We start from the raw sequence: 14,279 nt of genomic DNA, 5'->3' as shown, positions 1-14,279 counted from the left end.
TACCTTTAGTCATTTGTATGCAAAGAGACCGACCACACAAATAATGGACTCCAGTTAAAAATCAGCATTGAACATTGAAGTTTATTACATGTACAAAAGGAACCTTCCACAAAAAAATACATTTTGAGCATCAAAATCAATCATTTGTACATACACCGCTTCATTGGTCAGTTAGCATTCAGTTAATCATCGTCTACAGAAGCAGTACACACTGAGAGTCACGCTTCAGTCCAGTCAGTGAAGCCAAGATGGATATGTGAGTAAAACATGAGGAATAATGATCATAGCTGTAATAACCGATAATTCAAATTCACTCAATCACAACTTTATTCAAAGTATGCACACATTCATTTAAAAGTCAAGGCTCGGTTTAAACTCCCCTCTGGGTGGTGCTATTGTGCTGTGGTCCAAGTCCTTTTTATTGAGGTTGATCAAGTACAATTAAAGAATACAAAATTTCTAATACTGACAATTTGAAACCACGAGGCCTCAATGTGAGCTTCTTCTTCTTTTACTGGTTTTCTGTATCATTTAGTCGTGTCGCTGTCTCTCCTCCCTGGACAGAAGTCACTCGTGTGGAGGTGTTCAGTTTGGAGCCTCTGGACCAGCCAGTGACTCCAGTGTCACTTTTTATTTGTCTTCTCCTCACTCACTTTGTCTTTTCACTCTCACTTGGAAAAATTCTCCATCTCTGCAAAGACAAAATTGTGGTTAAGGAGGATGAAAATGAGACAATTCATGATAGCTGACTTTGCACGTGTGTGTGTGTGTGTGTGTGTGTGTGTGTGTGTGTGTTACCTTTGTCAAGATCAATGACTTTCGGCTGAATGTTGCTGTGGACCTTCTCTTTCAGCAGGTTGTTCTTATAGTCTGAAATCACACAGGAGAAAGTTAAAACACACTTTATAGACTGTATATAAAGATGGACGACGCGTCTCCACAATTCCTCCCACTGTACAAAATAAAGCCAAAATATCCCAGATTCGGAAGCTGCCATCTTGAGATTTTGACGTCATTTGGCGGTAACAAGGTCCCGCCCATACACACACCCGAGCCAATCAAGAGCCGAGAATGGCAGCAGCTGCCTTCTTTTAGACGATTAGTCGACTAATTGGTTGTTTTAGTCTTAGTTGACTAAGATTTCTTTAGTCGATTAGTCCTTTTTTATGCTTTTTCATGTTGAATGACTTATTTCCAAGAAACTTTTGAGCACACTGTCATGGTCCTGGGTTTTGGTCGTAGTGTTTCCTATTTTTTTTGAAAATTCACTCCTCTTGTGTCTTGTCTGGTGAACTTCCCGCCTTTGGTGATTGTCTGCCCCGCCCTGATTTGTTCCACCTGTGTTCAATCACCCTGCTCACCTGGTGTATTTAGTCTGTTTCTCTGTCAGTTCGTCGTCACTCCTTGTGTGTGATTTTTCACCCTAGAGAGTCGGTTTTCCAGTTTTCCTTTTCCCGCACATTGCTTTTTGTACCATACCATGTGGATTGGCTTTTGTACTTGCTTCGATCCGCTGCATCTTTGTTTCCTGTAAGTGTTTTTTCCTGATAACCCCGACACACAAACCTTTGGTAAACACAAGATGTGCTGCTTTTGTGTGATTCTTTGTGGAGAAACTTGGTTTTACAGATCTGCCGATTAAATCAACGAATCGATTAGTCGGCAAAATCGTATGAGTCTTAGCCGACGAAGAATTTCTTTAGTCGAAGACAGCCCTAATAGTTTTGACTTTTTAGTCTGGCCCATGTCCCATCCACTAACATGGTGGGGGCTGGATTTATACGATACTGCAGCCAGCCACCAGGGGGGCGATCGAGATGTTTTGGAGAGCTGACATGTCGTCCATCTTTATATTAAGTCTATGCGCACACACACACACACACACACAAACACACACAGTCGAGACAAAAGACATTTTCTTTCTCTTTCTTCTGACTCACCAAATGTTCTCTCCTCCTGACAGCACACGTTAAGTTCAGTAACGTCCATCTCAAACTCTTCCGAGCTGCTTTGACATCTGCTGGACCTATCAGGGTGATAAAGAGACATCTGAGAGTGTGTTGAAGAGTAAGACAGTGATTATGTGTGTGTGTTTGTGAGTTCTCACCTGGTGGATGGCTGCGGATAAAACTCTGAAAACACAAGAAAATCAGATTCAGAAATGTAAATTCAATGTAAATCTACAGTCAGACTGAGGCGCTGGAGCTCAGACCTTTGGTTTTTCGTCTGCGTGTGATGAGGATGATGATGAGGATGATGAATGCCAGGAGGAGGAAGGAGGTGAGGACGTAGCCCAGCGGCAGGAGAAAGTGGTGTCTCTGATCTGGCAGAATAACGTTGATGACTCGCGGTGATTCAGCCTTCGTGGCGTCTGAGTGGAGCAGAAATCACAACAGTCAGCATTTAGTTTTCCTCTGAACAATGTGTCACTGTGAGGTTTACAAATGTAATAAACAAGACCAGAACTTTCACTGAATACTACAGACATTACACAACTCATGAGTAACACAGAACTCCCACTGAACTGTATTTGTGGAGTAGTTAACTTCCTGCAGGTTCATAATTCTCTTTCTCAGTCAGAGAGTAAACATGTTTTTAGCTGCACTTGCAGTGTTGGTCAGTCCGTCCACTCTTTTGGTCCAGACTGAAATATCTTGACAACTGTTGGATGGATCGCCATGAAATTTGGCACAGATATTCCTGATACATAGAGAATCAATCCTACTGACTTTGGTGACCCTCTGACTTTCCCTCTAGTGCCAACAGCAGGCCAATATTTTCAATTATCCTGTGAAATATCACATCTCCTTGATATATTGACACAAACTTTGGTCCAGACATTCATGGTTCCCTGATGATACATGACTCATTACTATCCTTTCCTCTTGCACCACCATGACTTTTCCATTTGTAGGTTTGAGTGAAATGTCTCAACAGTTATTCGATGGATTGTCATAAAATTTAGGACATATTAATACCCTGTATATAAGAAGTGGACGTAGTCACCATGACGTCACCCATTGGTTTGTGGACTGACATTTTAAAGCCTTAAGTTCGGCATTTTGGCTATCGCCATCTTGGTTATTTGGAACCAGAAGTGACACGAGAGGGTGGAGCTGAGTACAACCGAACGCTGAATAAGACATTTTTTAGGCAACCAAAAAGGTTATTAATTAACTTCCATGAACTGAAAACACACTGTGAAAGGGTTAAAGTTGTAAGACAAAAACACGGACAACTCCCAGACCGGACAACGCCGTGGTAGCAACTTGTCAATCACAAGGTAGCCCCGCCCTAAAGCATACCCTGCTTTATGGTCTATTTGACTTTAATGGGACCATAATTGACTAAATGAACATCATGCTGTATTGAAGAAGACTTGAAACTAGCGATTGAGACCATAAACTCATGTTTACAATGTTTACTGAGGTAATAAATCAAGTGAGAAGTAGACTCATTTTCTCATTGACTTCTATACAATCAGACCTCTTTTTGCAACCAGAGGAGTCGCCCCCTGCTGGCTGTTAGAAAGAATGCAAGTTTAAAACACTTCAGCATTGGCTTCACTTTTCGGACCCAGAGCTGCCCATTGATTAATACCTCCGTTCAGAAGAATTATAATCATCAGGTCAAACTTTTAATTTGTCAAAAATGTTAGTTTAACTTTGTTATTTCGTGCTAATTTGAAAATGTTAGCATGCTAACTAAGATAAATACAGTGTAATCATTACTGTCTAACCATCAGCATGGTTCAATAGTCATTGTGAGCATGTTAGCATACTCATGTTTAGCTTGAGTGCTAAATACAGTCACACATAGAAACTGATGCAAACATGTAAGCTTCTGTGATATAATGATCAGGTTACTACTGTACTTAGTTAAATGATTATTTCTTCAGTAAACAAGGAAATCATTTAAAGAGGGAAGATATTCTCTTTTTTAATGGATGAATAATATATCTGTTTTCAATACCCACTGTCACTTTGTCTTTCATATCCTCATTTTTGTTACCAATTTGTGGTGAACACTGAAGACACTAAAAGACTGGATCAAATTATCTTGTCTTTGTTCTCAAGGCATTCTGTGGTTTGTGTCTAATGTGTGTTTGCAGTGGCACACAACATCTAATGCCAACGAAAATCATTTTCAGTCTGTGCATGTGGCTGCATATGCGTGTGCGTTTGTTGTTGCACGTGTGTGATGCCACGTAAGGTCTGACACCTTCAATTTTTATGTTTTTTTCTTCCTTTTTTTCATGCAATGACATTTCCTGGCTGTAAAAACACATTTCCAGGGCAGCGAGGAATAATTAAGCATTAGGTGAGATGTGCGGTTCTAGCCGAGTGTTGAGAAGCAGAGGGGTGAGCGAAGGCCTGGTTTCATTTTGCCTTGTTAAAAAAGTGCAAGGCAAGGAGCAGCTGTGGACCTCAGACTCAACATATTTGAGCCAAAATGAGATCCAGACAGAAACTCACGCTGTGATTTACTTTTCCTGGCAGTAAAACACAGAGAAGCGATGAGAGGAAGAGGAGAGAAGGAAGGACGGAGCGGGGTGGAACAGAGGAGGAGAGCCAAGGGAGAGGAAGGGGACGGCGAGATGTTTCTCCAGAGGTTTGCCTCGCAAAAATGAAGCTAGAAAAGACCCTTGATCCCCAAACACAAACTTATAACGCGCATACGCAGCTGCAGAGTACATGAAAACAACATGTTCATTAACATTACAAATCCTCTGATCCTTTTATTTAGTTTAAAGCCAGTTTCTGCTGACCCGTGCCCAGATGGGAACATATGTGTTTGTGTTTAGACTGGTTGCCCCGTCCTCTCCCGGCTCAAGGAGAAATAACTCTGATGGGAGGGAGGGAGGGGTGACCTACATCTCCTCTCCCGTGTTTCATCAACCGACTCCTCGCCCCCGTCCCTCCGTCTCTCTTTGTGTATCTCCCGTCTCAAAAACCTCATTCCTCTCTGTCTCAGTCTGTCTGTGGTGGCAGCTGCCTCGCAGATGAGGCAAACTTCCTGTTCTTGTCAACCAAAAACAGCTCTCTTTCTTCATAAGGAAAGGTTAAAAAGAAAGTGATGGAAAAGAGCGAAGAAGAGAAAGGAGCGTGATGAAAATAAACAAACCTGAGTTTGTGGGATTCTCAAATGGGGGGAAAACAGAAAGAAGGCCAGACAGAGGGAAGTGAAACTTCTCCAGATGTCAGGAGAGAGCCAGAGTCAACAATCAGAGAGGGCGAAACAGGAGCAGATTAAGATGATAAAATACTGTCTGAGGAAGAAACTGTACAAACTCACTCCTGCGCTGGACGTAAATCATTTATGTGTCTTGTTTCTAAACAGTTAAATTCCCATGGTGCAATCCTATACTGTATTACAGCTCAGGCTCAGGGAGTGAAGGATTAATTGTGTCCAGTATCCGAGAGATTCCGACGAAATGAGATCGGACTTGGCGCGCTCTTTGACACACACAGATGGACCTGGCCACAGGCATCTCTCATTTGAGTCATTTCTAAACCTCTCTCAATGAGTTTCCCACATTGATCCATCTGTCATTATCTGCTTTGCTTCAGTCACCTCCTGGAAACACAGACACATGCACCCAAAAAACGATCTCATTCAATAAGAATTTGAGGTAGGCAACCGGCATGCCAACGTGCAAATCCTCTCCCTTTTCTTTCCCTTTTCTCTAATCGGGGAAAGAGTTTTGAGGCAGATCAAAGCACTGAGAAATGTGAAGTGAATTTTTGAGAGAGGAGAAATGGAGAGGAAGAAGCAGAAAAGAAAGTGGGATAATGCACTGAAGACAAAAACAGACCTCCCCAAGCACACATATAGGCCTACATACCAAGAAAAAGTCTGCCTAGTAGCTACATAATGATGAAATAGTGGAGGGCAGTGGGTGAGAAGAAGGTGAGAGGCGATGAGGGTGAGGTTTATGGGAGGGAGTGTGGTTTCAGGGGTCTGGCGTCAGAAAGGCTGACGGCGCAAGAAAGAAATCTCTCATGAAACAAACAGAAAAGTTCAGCAATAAGAGCTTTTCTTCCCCCTTCTCCTCCTCCTCCTCCTCCTCCTCCTCTCATCTCCTTTTCCTCTAATGTTACTCTGTGGAGAGTCTGAGGCGAAACATGGCAAGGATGAATGATGTCGGCACAGAGGGGAAGAGTGACGGAAAGAGCAGATGTGTTTTTTTTATCCTAATTGTACACATGATAGTTCAAATCCACTAAGTCATAAAACATCCTCTCTGCTCAGGCACTCACTATAGCTAGAGCAGGAGGAGAGACTGAGTGTGGATGTATTTGTATATTTGTGTGTGTGTTACCTTTGTCTCCACTGGGCAGAGCTTTGGCCGGCAGGGTGGCCTGAATCACTGGTGCTTCCACTGAGACGTGAAACTCTCTCCTCTCATGTAGACCACAGTAGTGGTGGTGGAGGTGGCAGGAGTACATCCCCTGGTCTGTGGGCTGCGTGTGGAACGCAGACAGATAAACACACAGATGAATCATCAAAATGTAAACACCACCAAAAACAAAAAAAGAAACTGAAGTTCAAAAACACAAGAATGGATTGATTTGAATGTGCACACTAACGCAGGATAAAAGTTTCTGGTGCTGTGAGAGGGACTGTATGTAAGTTTTTACACATATGAACATTTTAAAGTGTTTTTTATTGACAATGTGTGAACAGGTTGTAACCTAACCTAAAAAATAAGACCTCCCGCGACTTTCTGGGTTTCCTCTATCAGCCTGTAGACTACTTTTGATGTGAAGAATGCCGAACGTTTTTTGCAGGAAATTCCAACGGATGTGACTTCATGTGCGCTCCACCTACAGGGCCAACAATGTGCAATGATAGCTAACGTTCAGTTAGAAATGGAGTCCACTAACGCCAATAAACGACCGGCCTCCACCACAGCTCAGACTCTAACACAAACTCCACCGAAGCACAAAAAAAACACAGATGTCACTGTTAACAAGCAATCTGATTCTTACATATAGCCCCTTTAAAGATGTGTCTATGTCATAGACTGTATATAAAAATGGACAACACGTCTCCACTTCCTCCCACTAAAGAACACACACTGTCATCTTGAAATTTTGACATCATGTGGAACCATAGTCTGCGCAGTAGTGATCAGGCTGTGGAGCCGCAGTATCGACGTCCTACCCACACAACTGCCTGAACCAATCATGAGCCGAGCGCGGCTAAAAACTTGTCAGCGAGAAAGACTCACAGCTGTCAATCATGACGTCTCACCCCCTTTATATAGCATCAAATCACTAATTAAAACCAAACTTATCAGAAAAATGAACACTTAAACATACATTAGTGTGATAAGAACTACCTAAAATGACAGAAACCATCTTTTGGAAAAATGTATTTGAGGTGTACTTTCACTTTTTAAGTTTGGCCCATGTCCCATCCGCTAACTGCAGGACTTATGACCTTTACTGCAGCCAGCCACCAGGGGGCGATCCAGCCAGATGTTTTGGCTTCACTTTTGGGGAGCTGTCATGTCGTCCATCTTTATATACAGGGTAGTGGCTAGAAGGGAGCCCGCAAACTGGGGAAACTCTCACGAGATTATTATGGTTAGGCATTGATCTTGAATAGTTAAGGTTAGGACAGGTTGTCGGGCAGCGAGTCTCGTGAGAGTTTTTGCAAGTTTTTGCAGATCTCAGATCAGATATTTTTTGCGGGCGCCCTTCTAGACACGACCTATAGTACCTATAGTACAGTCTATTGTTCACAGCAGTAATTTAACCCTTTAACACGCAACCCTTTTGACATTTTTCTGCCTAAATTGAAATAAACAAGGATGTCTGACATTGACATCAGAACGTTTTGTTCACCTTTCGCATATTTTCTTATTTTTCATCATCGAGTTAAGTAATCACTCTTTAACTATCTATAATTTGTCAAAAACGTATGTCCCTGTTTTGCATGTGCTTTACACAACATACTTGTGTAGAATAAACGCTCATTTGCACAAACGGGATCATTTTAAAACACTTAAAACTTCTGATATAGCAGAAAACTTGAGAAATTATCTATTACTGTCCTGCCAGAATAATAGATTTTGTGTCAGAGCTAATTAATTCTACTTTTATATTTTGAAACCTAAAACAAGAACAGAATTGGTGTGACAGTCTGCTGAGTGTTGCCTGTAGCTGACTGGAAACCTGGCCCCGTTCCTCAGCGTGGTAGTGAAGCACAGTAGCCCGCTGAGCCTGTATTTAACCTAAATGTTCTGATTTATGAGCTCTATCAAAAACACAGAGACCCTGAGTTCTCTAAAATGTGACTGTGAACATTTCTCTGCTTGCTATCACTACAATAACACAGAGAGGGGACTGGTAGGGGACAGACCTTGTAGGCCTTTTGTTTGTTATGTTACTGTTGTTGTTTTTAAGAAAACTGATGTAGTTGCTCAACTTACTGTGTCTGCCAACCTAATTTTCTCAACGGAGCGATAAAGAGCTGCATTACTAATGACGGTACCATGTGTTCTGGAAACACTGTTTACATGTACACACACAGTCAGGGAGACTACAATGGGAACTCTTGCCAAAGCAGTAAATCTGTACTGTGTGTACTGAAACTAGCAGGCCTCTGTGATGTTTTCTGTTAAGTTGCTCTCCTTTTACACCCACCTGCAGACCAGATATGGAAAGTGAGAAGTCTCCCTCTGAGAAGGCCTGATTGCTGATGTTCATCTTCCTCTGGAGGAACAGCGGTCCGTAGCTACGCTGCTCCCCAGAGGCATACAGGTCCACCAGCCGGTCGGCGCGGTCGTGGCGGACTCCTGGGGACTGTCGATCCCAGTGGACCACCTGGACGCCACCAAGGTAGAGAGGGAGATAAATGTTTCAGTAAATATCACAAAATCCCTCTAAATTAAAAAATTAATCTGGACTAAGATTGATTGCCTGAAAACAAGCTCATGCCCTCCACACACCTGCTGGTCCTCCTCCTCCTCGCTCCAGTCCGTCCACACGTTACGTCGGTTGACGCACGGCAGCACCACGGTACTACCGAGCAGCACCACGTACACCGCCTTGTGTCCGTCCCAGAAGCGCTGCTGTTTACGACCTTTATGAAAAGACGAACCGAGTCAGCTTTAATGTTGCTACGTCTTGAAGGTGCTGATAGTCGGTACGGTACCATGTGATACGTACGTGATTTAGTGACGTTGAGCTGGACTCTGACTGTCTCGTACAGGTGGCAGTAAAGATGATGAAGGTTACAAGAGTACAGACCTCTGTCGTTCATCGTCACGTCTGTGATGCAGAAACACAGAATATGAAAACATGCTGATAACGTCGGGTAAAATCATTGTTATCTATTTACTTAAAGGTACAGTGTGTATGATTTGGCAGCATCTAGTGGTGTGGTTGCAGATTGCAACCAGCTGAGTACCCCTCCGCTCACTCCTCCCTTTACAAGACTGAGGTAACATGAGCCGCTGAAAAAACGCTTCATAAGCGTGTCGGAGAACTATAGCCTTCAGGTAACGTAAAAACAGGAAAGGCTCTCTCTAGAGTCAGTGTTTGGTTTGTCCGTTCTGGGCTACTGTGGAAACATGGCGGAGCAACATCGCGGACTCCGTGAAGAGGACCCGCTCCCTATGTAGATATAAAAGACTTATTCTAAGCTAACTAAAACGAAACGATTCTTAGTTTTAGGTGATTATACACTAATGAAAACAAAGCTATGAATATTATATTATTATTGTATTATATTATATTCCATTTCCGCTAATAGATCCCCTGAAATGTTACACACTGGACCTTTAAACTTAGATGTAGGATCCATATTCACTGTTCCTTTAAAAGTCTACAAAAAACTACAGTGCTGTGCTGAAGTTTATGAGTTAGAAATCATGATACTTCATGTTACTTTTATTTTTTCATGCAGCTGTTGGAAGATAAATCAACAACAACACGCAACCACAGATGTAAAGAAAATAATCCTCTAAATTCTTGAGTCAAAACCGTTGGAGTCAACTCTCAATTGTGTTGTTGTTGTGTGGATGTTGCCCACAAGCACATGAATGCATTTATCAAAACAGCAGGCTTTACCACATGTAATACGAAAGTGCTGCCTTGCTTGAAACAAATACCACCTCATAAAAATTAAAAAATTTTAGTGAAATAAAAGATTAAACGATGGTTATTATGTGTGATGCATTAAGATCTGGTTTATCACTTCTCCTGAACAATGCCTTATGGGGAACAAACCCCTTAACTAACCTTCTTTTCAGCTGTATAATGTGACAATAATGCAACTTCAACCAACAAACACAAGGTCACCGTAGTTCTCCGTAGTTCTCGCTTATGAAACTGCGGTAACGTGGGCCGCAGTGTGCAAAACCGTAGTAACGCCAGCCGTCTGACTTCCGCTGCTCCTAAAGTAGTGCTATTATGGTAAGGATGGTATCTGAGGAAGGCGAACGGCGTTACCACAATTTTGCACTCGGCGTAACCACAGTCTTGGAAAGGGTGGAGTGAGCGGAGCGGTACTCAGTTGGTTGCAACCTGCAACCACACCACTAGGTGCCGCCAAATCCTACACACTGCACCTTTAAGTACAAGTATAACCAAGTTGGTCCTTTTATAGAGATCAGTTGTAAAAAATGACATAAAAGCAGAGTTGTAATGAATCAGACAGACAAAGTCAGTCATAATGAGACCAATTCACCAACATCAACAGCTACAGACATGAGAGTCAAAGACAGTGAGTATGACCTTTGATGACCAGAGAGAAGTTTCCGTCCCTGAAGGCTCGTGGGCTGAGGCCGACCCGGCCCTGGTTGTAGGAGTTGTAGACCCTCTGGTCGCCTGCAGAAAACATGTCCATCACCCTCTCCATGGCGTAGTCTGGACGGGCCCGGTACATGTCCCAGTGGACCACCCTCTGCCTGTCCCTCACGCTGTCCCGGGTCCACACCATGCGTCCGCTCACACACTGCAGCACCACCTTCGACCCAGCAGGGGCGCTCACATTATACCCTGCCACCACCACACTGCTGCTGCTGTCACCCTGACCGGACACTGACAGACACAGAGAGGGTGAAGAGTTACAACACTGAGACATTCAGCATCTAATAGAAGTACATATGAATTATGATTGCACACACAAAGAAAAACATACCTGCAGTGAAGAGGCAGGCCACAGGGACTGAAATGGAAACAGTAGGGAGTGTGTGAATAATCACTTAAACAGATCCTGTCAGACTGCATGTTGTGTCAAAATGTATAACTCCTGCATGTTGGAGGAGTCTCTAAATTCAGATTAAATACAGCTGAAGTTTGTTCAAGTAATAAAATGATTCAAGGTCAGCAAGTGAGATCAACAACAGACAATTTACTGCAGCTGTTTAAAATAAACTAAATATGGATAATTGAAAACAATAATGGAAAGTCTAAACTCTTCATAATGTGCAGTTAAGCAAATGACTGTTGATGTTTTGGACAGTGAGTCAGTAGAACTCATCTGACAGGAATGTGCGTGTCTGCGTGTGAATCATGAGGTGGACAGGATGAAAGCATCAGGTCTGGATTTAATATAAACCTGAAAATATTCAGATAAAAAAGATGAAAAAGAGGACATTAGGAAAAAAATTGAAGAAAAACTCAATCTAAACAAGTACTGGTGCAGTACAAATGCTTGGTCTTAATAGGCCAATTTTTCAATATTATATTTATTGTTTTTTTGTTCATTTTGAAACAACAGAACAAACATTCACAAACGTCCCCAATAATAACATTCTCGGTACAAAGAAACTTAACAAACCTAATATTAATATAAAATAAGCCAGAATAGTTGCAGGAAAAACATATTATATACAAAAAAATAGATGAATAAGTAAAAAGAATATACACAAGTAAAAACATTTTAAATAATAAAATAATAAAATAAAATAAAATATATTTATATATTCGTTTTAAAAACATTTTAGTTTAGTTTTAGTTTATTAATTTTTTGCACAATTTAAAAATACACAAACACAACAACATATTATTATTATTATTATTATTATTATTATTATTATGATGACGATTATTAATAATAATCATCATAATAATAATAATAATATATGCAGTGCAGGACGAGACAGAAAACCCACCTAAAATAAGCCTAAAATAAGTTATATAAGCATTCATACATCTGCATGCATGCTTTTTAAATATAATGCTGCAGAAAGCAGACTCCAGCCTACTTACTGTGGATCAAGAGGAGAGCCTGAAGAATGATGTCCTCCCTCTCAGACTTCATGTTGACTATTATTGTAATGGTAAGAAGGAGACTTGTTAAGGTTGTGCACCTGGTGGCAGACGCTCCTGCAGAAAGTAAGAAAACACGTCTCGTGTATCCATCCGCAGCAGAAGCAGCAGCAGCAGGACTTGATTTGATCAGATTTCAGAGTTTGGAGAAGTTAACAGGCAGCAGCACGTTAGAGCTTCAACACAGAACCAAAACAGAACAGGACTGATCTGATCCCACCCGGAAAATGAAACAAGACACCAACCGGTCTGCATGGACATCCCCTCCCTCTCCTCACTGAACTTTACTTATAACAATAACAGTAGGCTATACTACCATAGACTGAATATTACCAGAGTATAGTAGGCCTATTATCCTATATGTTCTCCTATATTTGTATACTCTACTTGATTTGTATGACAGCTACGTTTACTACTTACTTCTCAGATTATATAAAGTATATATAAAGTATATATGGATATAAATATATATAAAGTATATTTATTTATTTATATTAAATCATATATGATAATTTTATATGAATTATTATAGATTATTCTACCCTTGAGTATATAACATTGACTCCACCTTGAACAGCCAGAAGACCAAAATGCTGCTTTTTCAGAGCGTCAATGATAATAATAATAATAATAATAATAATAATAATAATAGTAATCACCATCATAATAATACTAGTAATAATAATAACAATAATAATACATATAATGATACGAATTATTATGATTATGATTCATTTTTATTTTTACTTTTCTTATTATTATTATTATTATTTATTATTATTATTATTATTATTATTATTATTATTATTATTATTATTATTATTATCATCCAACAATAGCCTATATAGGTAAGAGAAATGTATTTACATTGCACAGTTCATACGAGTTATTTTTTGTTGCTTTACAAACATTAAAAGGAAGTGAAAACAAACTTTAAAAGATTGAATAAAAAATGTGACTTTGTGTACAAATATTAAGATAACATATAATAAGATAGGAGACATTCTTGCGAACTCCTACTTTCGATACCTACAGTACGTATGTGCTTTTAAGTAACTCAAGTTTTGAATGTGGGACTTTTAAAACATTTTTCTGTAAATTTTAGAATTAGAAAGATGTTTTCCACTACAGCTTGATCTCTGCATGTTAATGCATAATTTTGATAGGGCAGGGCAAAGGGGTCATATCAAACTTTTGGTTAGGCTGTAGTTTGTCCTTAATCGTCATCAGTCAATAAAACCTCCACATATAAGCCATTTGAATGTGCATCATATCACTTTTACTGTATATTGCAGTATTGATCCTATTTATCCAGTAAAGTAGCTCAGTATCTAATTGTTTCCACTGCTCCAGCTGATACTGCTCGTTTTTCAGCTCAAAGGCGACCCTTAGTGGCTGATTTCATGCTATGACATGCACAATTACTGTATAGTCATCAAGGCTCTCTTGTAACAACATTGCAAGGTGCATATTATATCTGCATTGTGTCTATTCATGTGATCGCAAAGGCTGGCGGTAGGAACAGCCGTATAGGCTCTATATCTGTACATTTGGACATTTAAGGCACGGATTTCTCTATTCAGTATAACAAAGTCCTGAGTTATTGCTCACTTATCTTAAAAGTGTGTTCCCATACCGGGAGTCGAACCCGGGCCGCCTGGGTGAAAACCAGGAATCCTAACCGCTAGACCATATGGGACCGATACGTGCAGTATCCACCACCTCTCACAATAAATACAGTTTTATTATTGAATAGTAATAATAATAATAATAATAATAATAATAATAATAATAATAATAATAATAATAATAATAATAATAATAATAATAATAAATATGGCAGGTTCCTTCCAAATTGTGACTGATTAATGGGACTGTCCATAGTCTTTAAAATTAAATAAATCATGACCCTATGAATTGTATTAGATTACAAGATCTGTTTTGTATTATCCAGGTCAGTATTCCAGTAGGAATAGCCTATTCTGACTGTCC

At 40.4% G+C, this 14,279-nt stretch overlaps 1 protein-coding gene and 1 non-coding gene across 2 annotated transcripts; both read right to left on the bottom strand.

The window, feature by feature from the left end:
* Nucleotides 1-61: 61 nt before the first annotated feature.
* On the bottom strand, nucleotides 62-12,496 carry LOC119490435 (matrix remodeling-associated protein 8-like). The gene is made up of 12 exons (XM_037773817.1): nucleotides 12,228-12,496; nucleotides 11,155-11,181; nucleotides 10,749-11,054; nucleotides 9,180-9,281; nucleotides 8,960-9,093; nucleotides 8,655-8,834; nucleotides 6,323-6,464; nucleotides 2,213-2,371; nucleotides 2,108-2,132; nucleotides 1,941-2,026; nucleotides 799-870; nucleotides 62-691 (listed from the first exon to the last, which is right to left on the bottom strand). Exons 1-12 carry the CDS (start codon nucleotides 12,277-12,279, stop codon nucleotides 669-671), a joined length of 1,308 nt encoding a protein of 435 aa, XP_037629745.1. The 5' UTR covers nucleotides 12,280-12,496; the 3' UTR covers nucleotides 62-668.
* A 1,418-nt stretch (nucleotides 12,497-13,914) lies between these two features.
* Nucleotides 13,915-13,986, bottom strand: trnae-uuc. The gene has a single exon. It is a non-coding gene; the product is annotated as a tRNA-Glu (tRNA).
* Nucleotides 13,987-14,279: the final 293 nt, after the last annotated feature.

This window comes from Sebastes umbrosus, chromosome 1 (assembly GCF_015220745.1).
Source record: "Sebastes umbrosus isolate fSebUmb1 chromosome 1, fSebUmb1.pri, whole genome shotgun sequence".
In the NCBI taxonomy this organism is placed as follows: Eukaryota; Metazoa; Chordata; class Actinopteri; order Perciformes; family Sebastidae; genus Sebastes; species Sebastes umbrosus.
Note: the sequence above shows the minus strand (reverse complement) of the source record. Positions and strands in the feature narration are given on the sequence as shown.

Coding starts and splice junctions, on each gene's coding strand:
- LOC119490435 (XM_037773817.1), bottom strand. CDS start 12,279: ATGAAGTCTGAGAGGGAGGACATCATTCTTCAGGCTCTCCTCTTGATC. Junction 6,465..8,654: donor TTTCCATATCTGGTCTGCAG/GTGGGTGTAAAA, acceptor TTCCACACGCAG/CCCACAGACCAGGGGATGTA. Junction 871..1,940: donor TCAGGAGGAGAGAACATTTG/GTGAGTCAGAAG, acceptor GTGTGATTTCAG/ACTATAAGAACAACCTGCTG.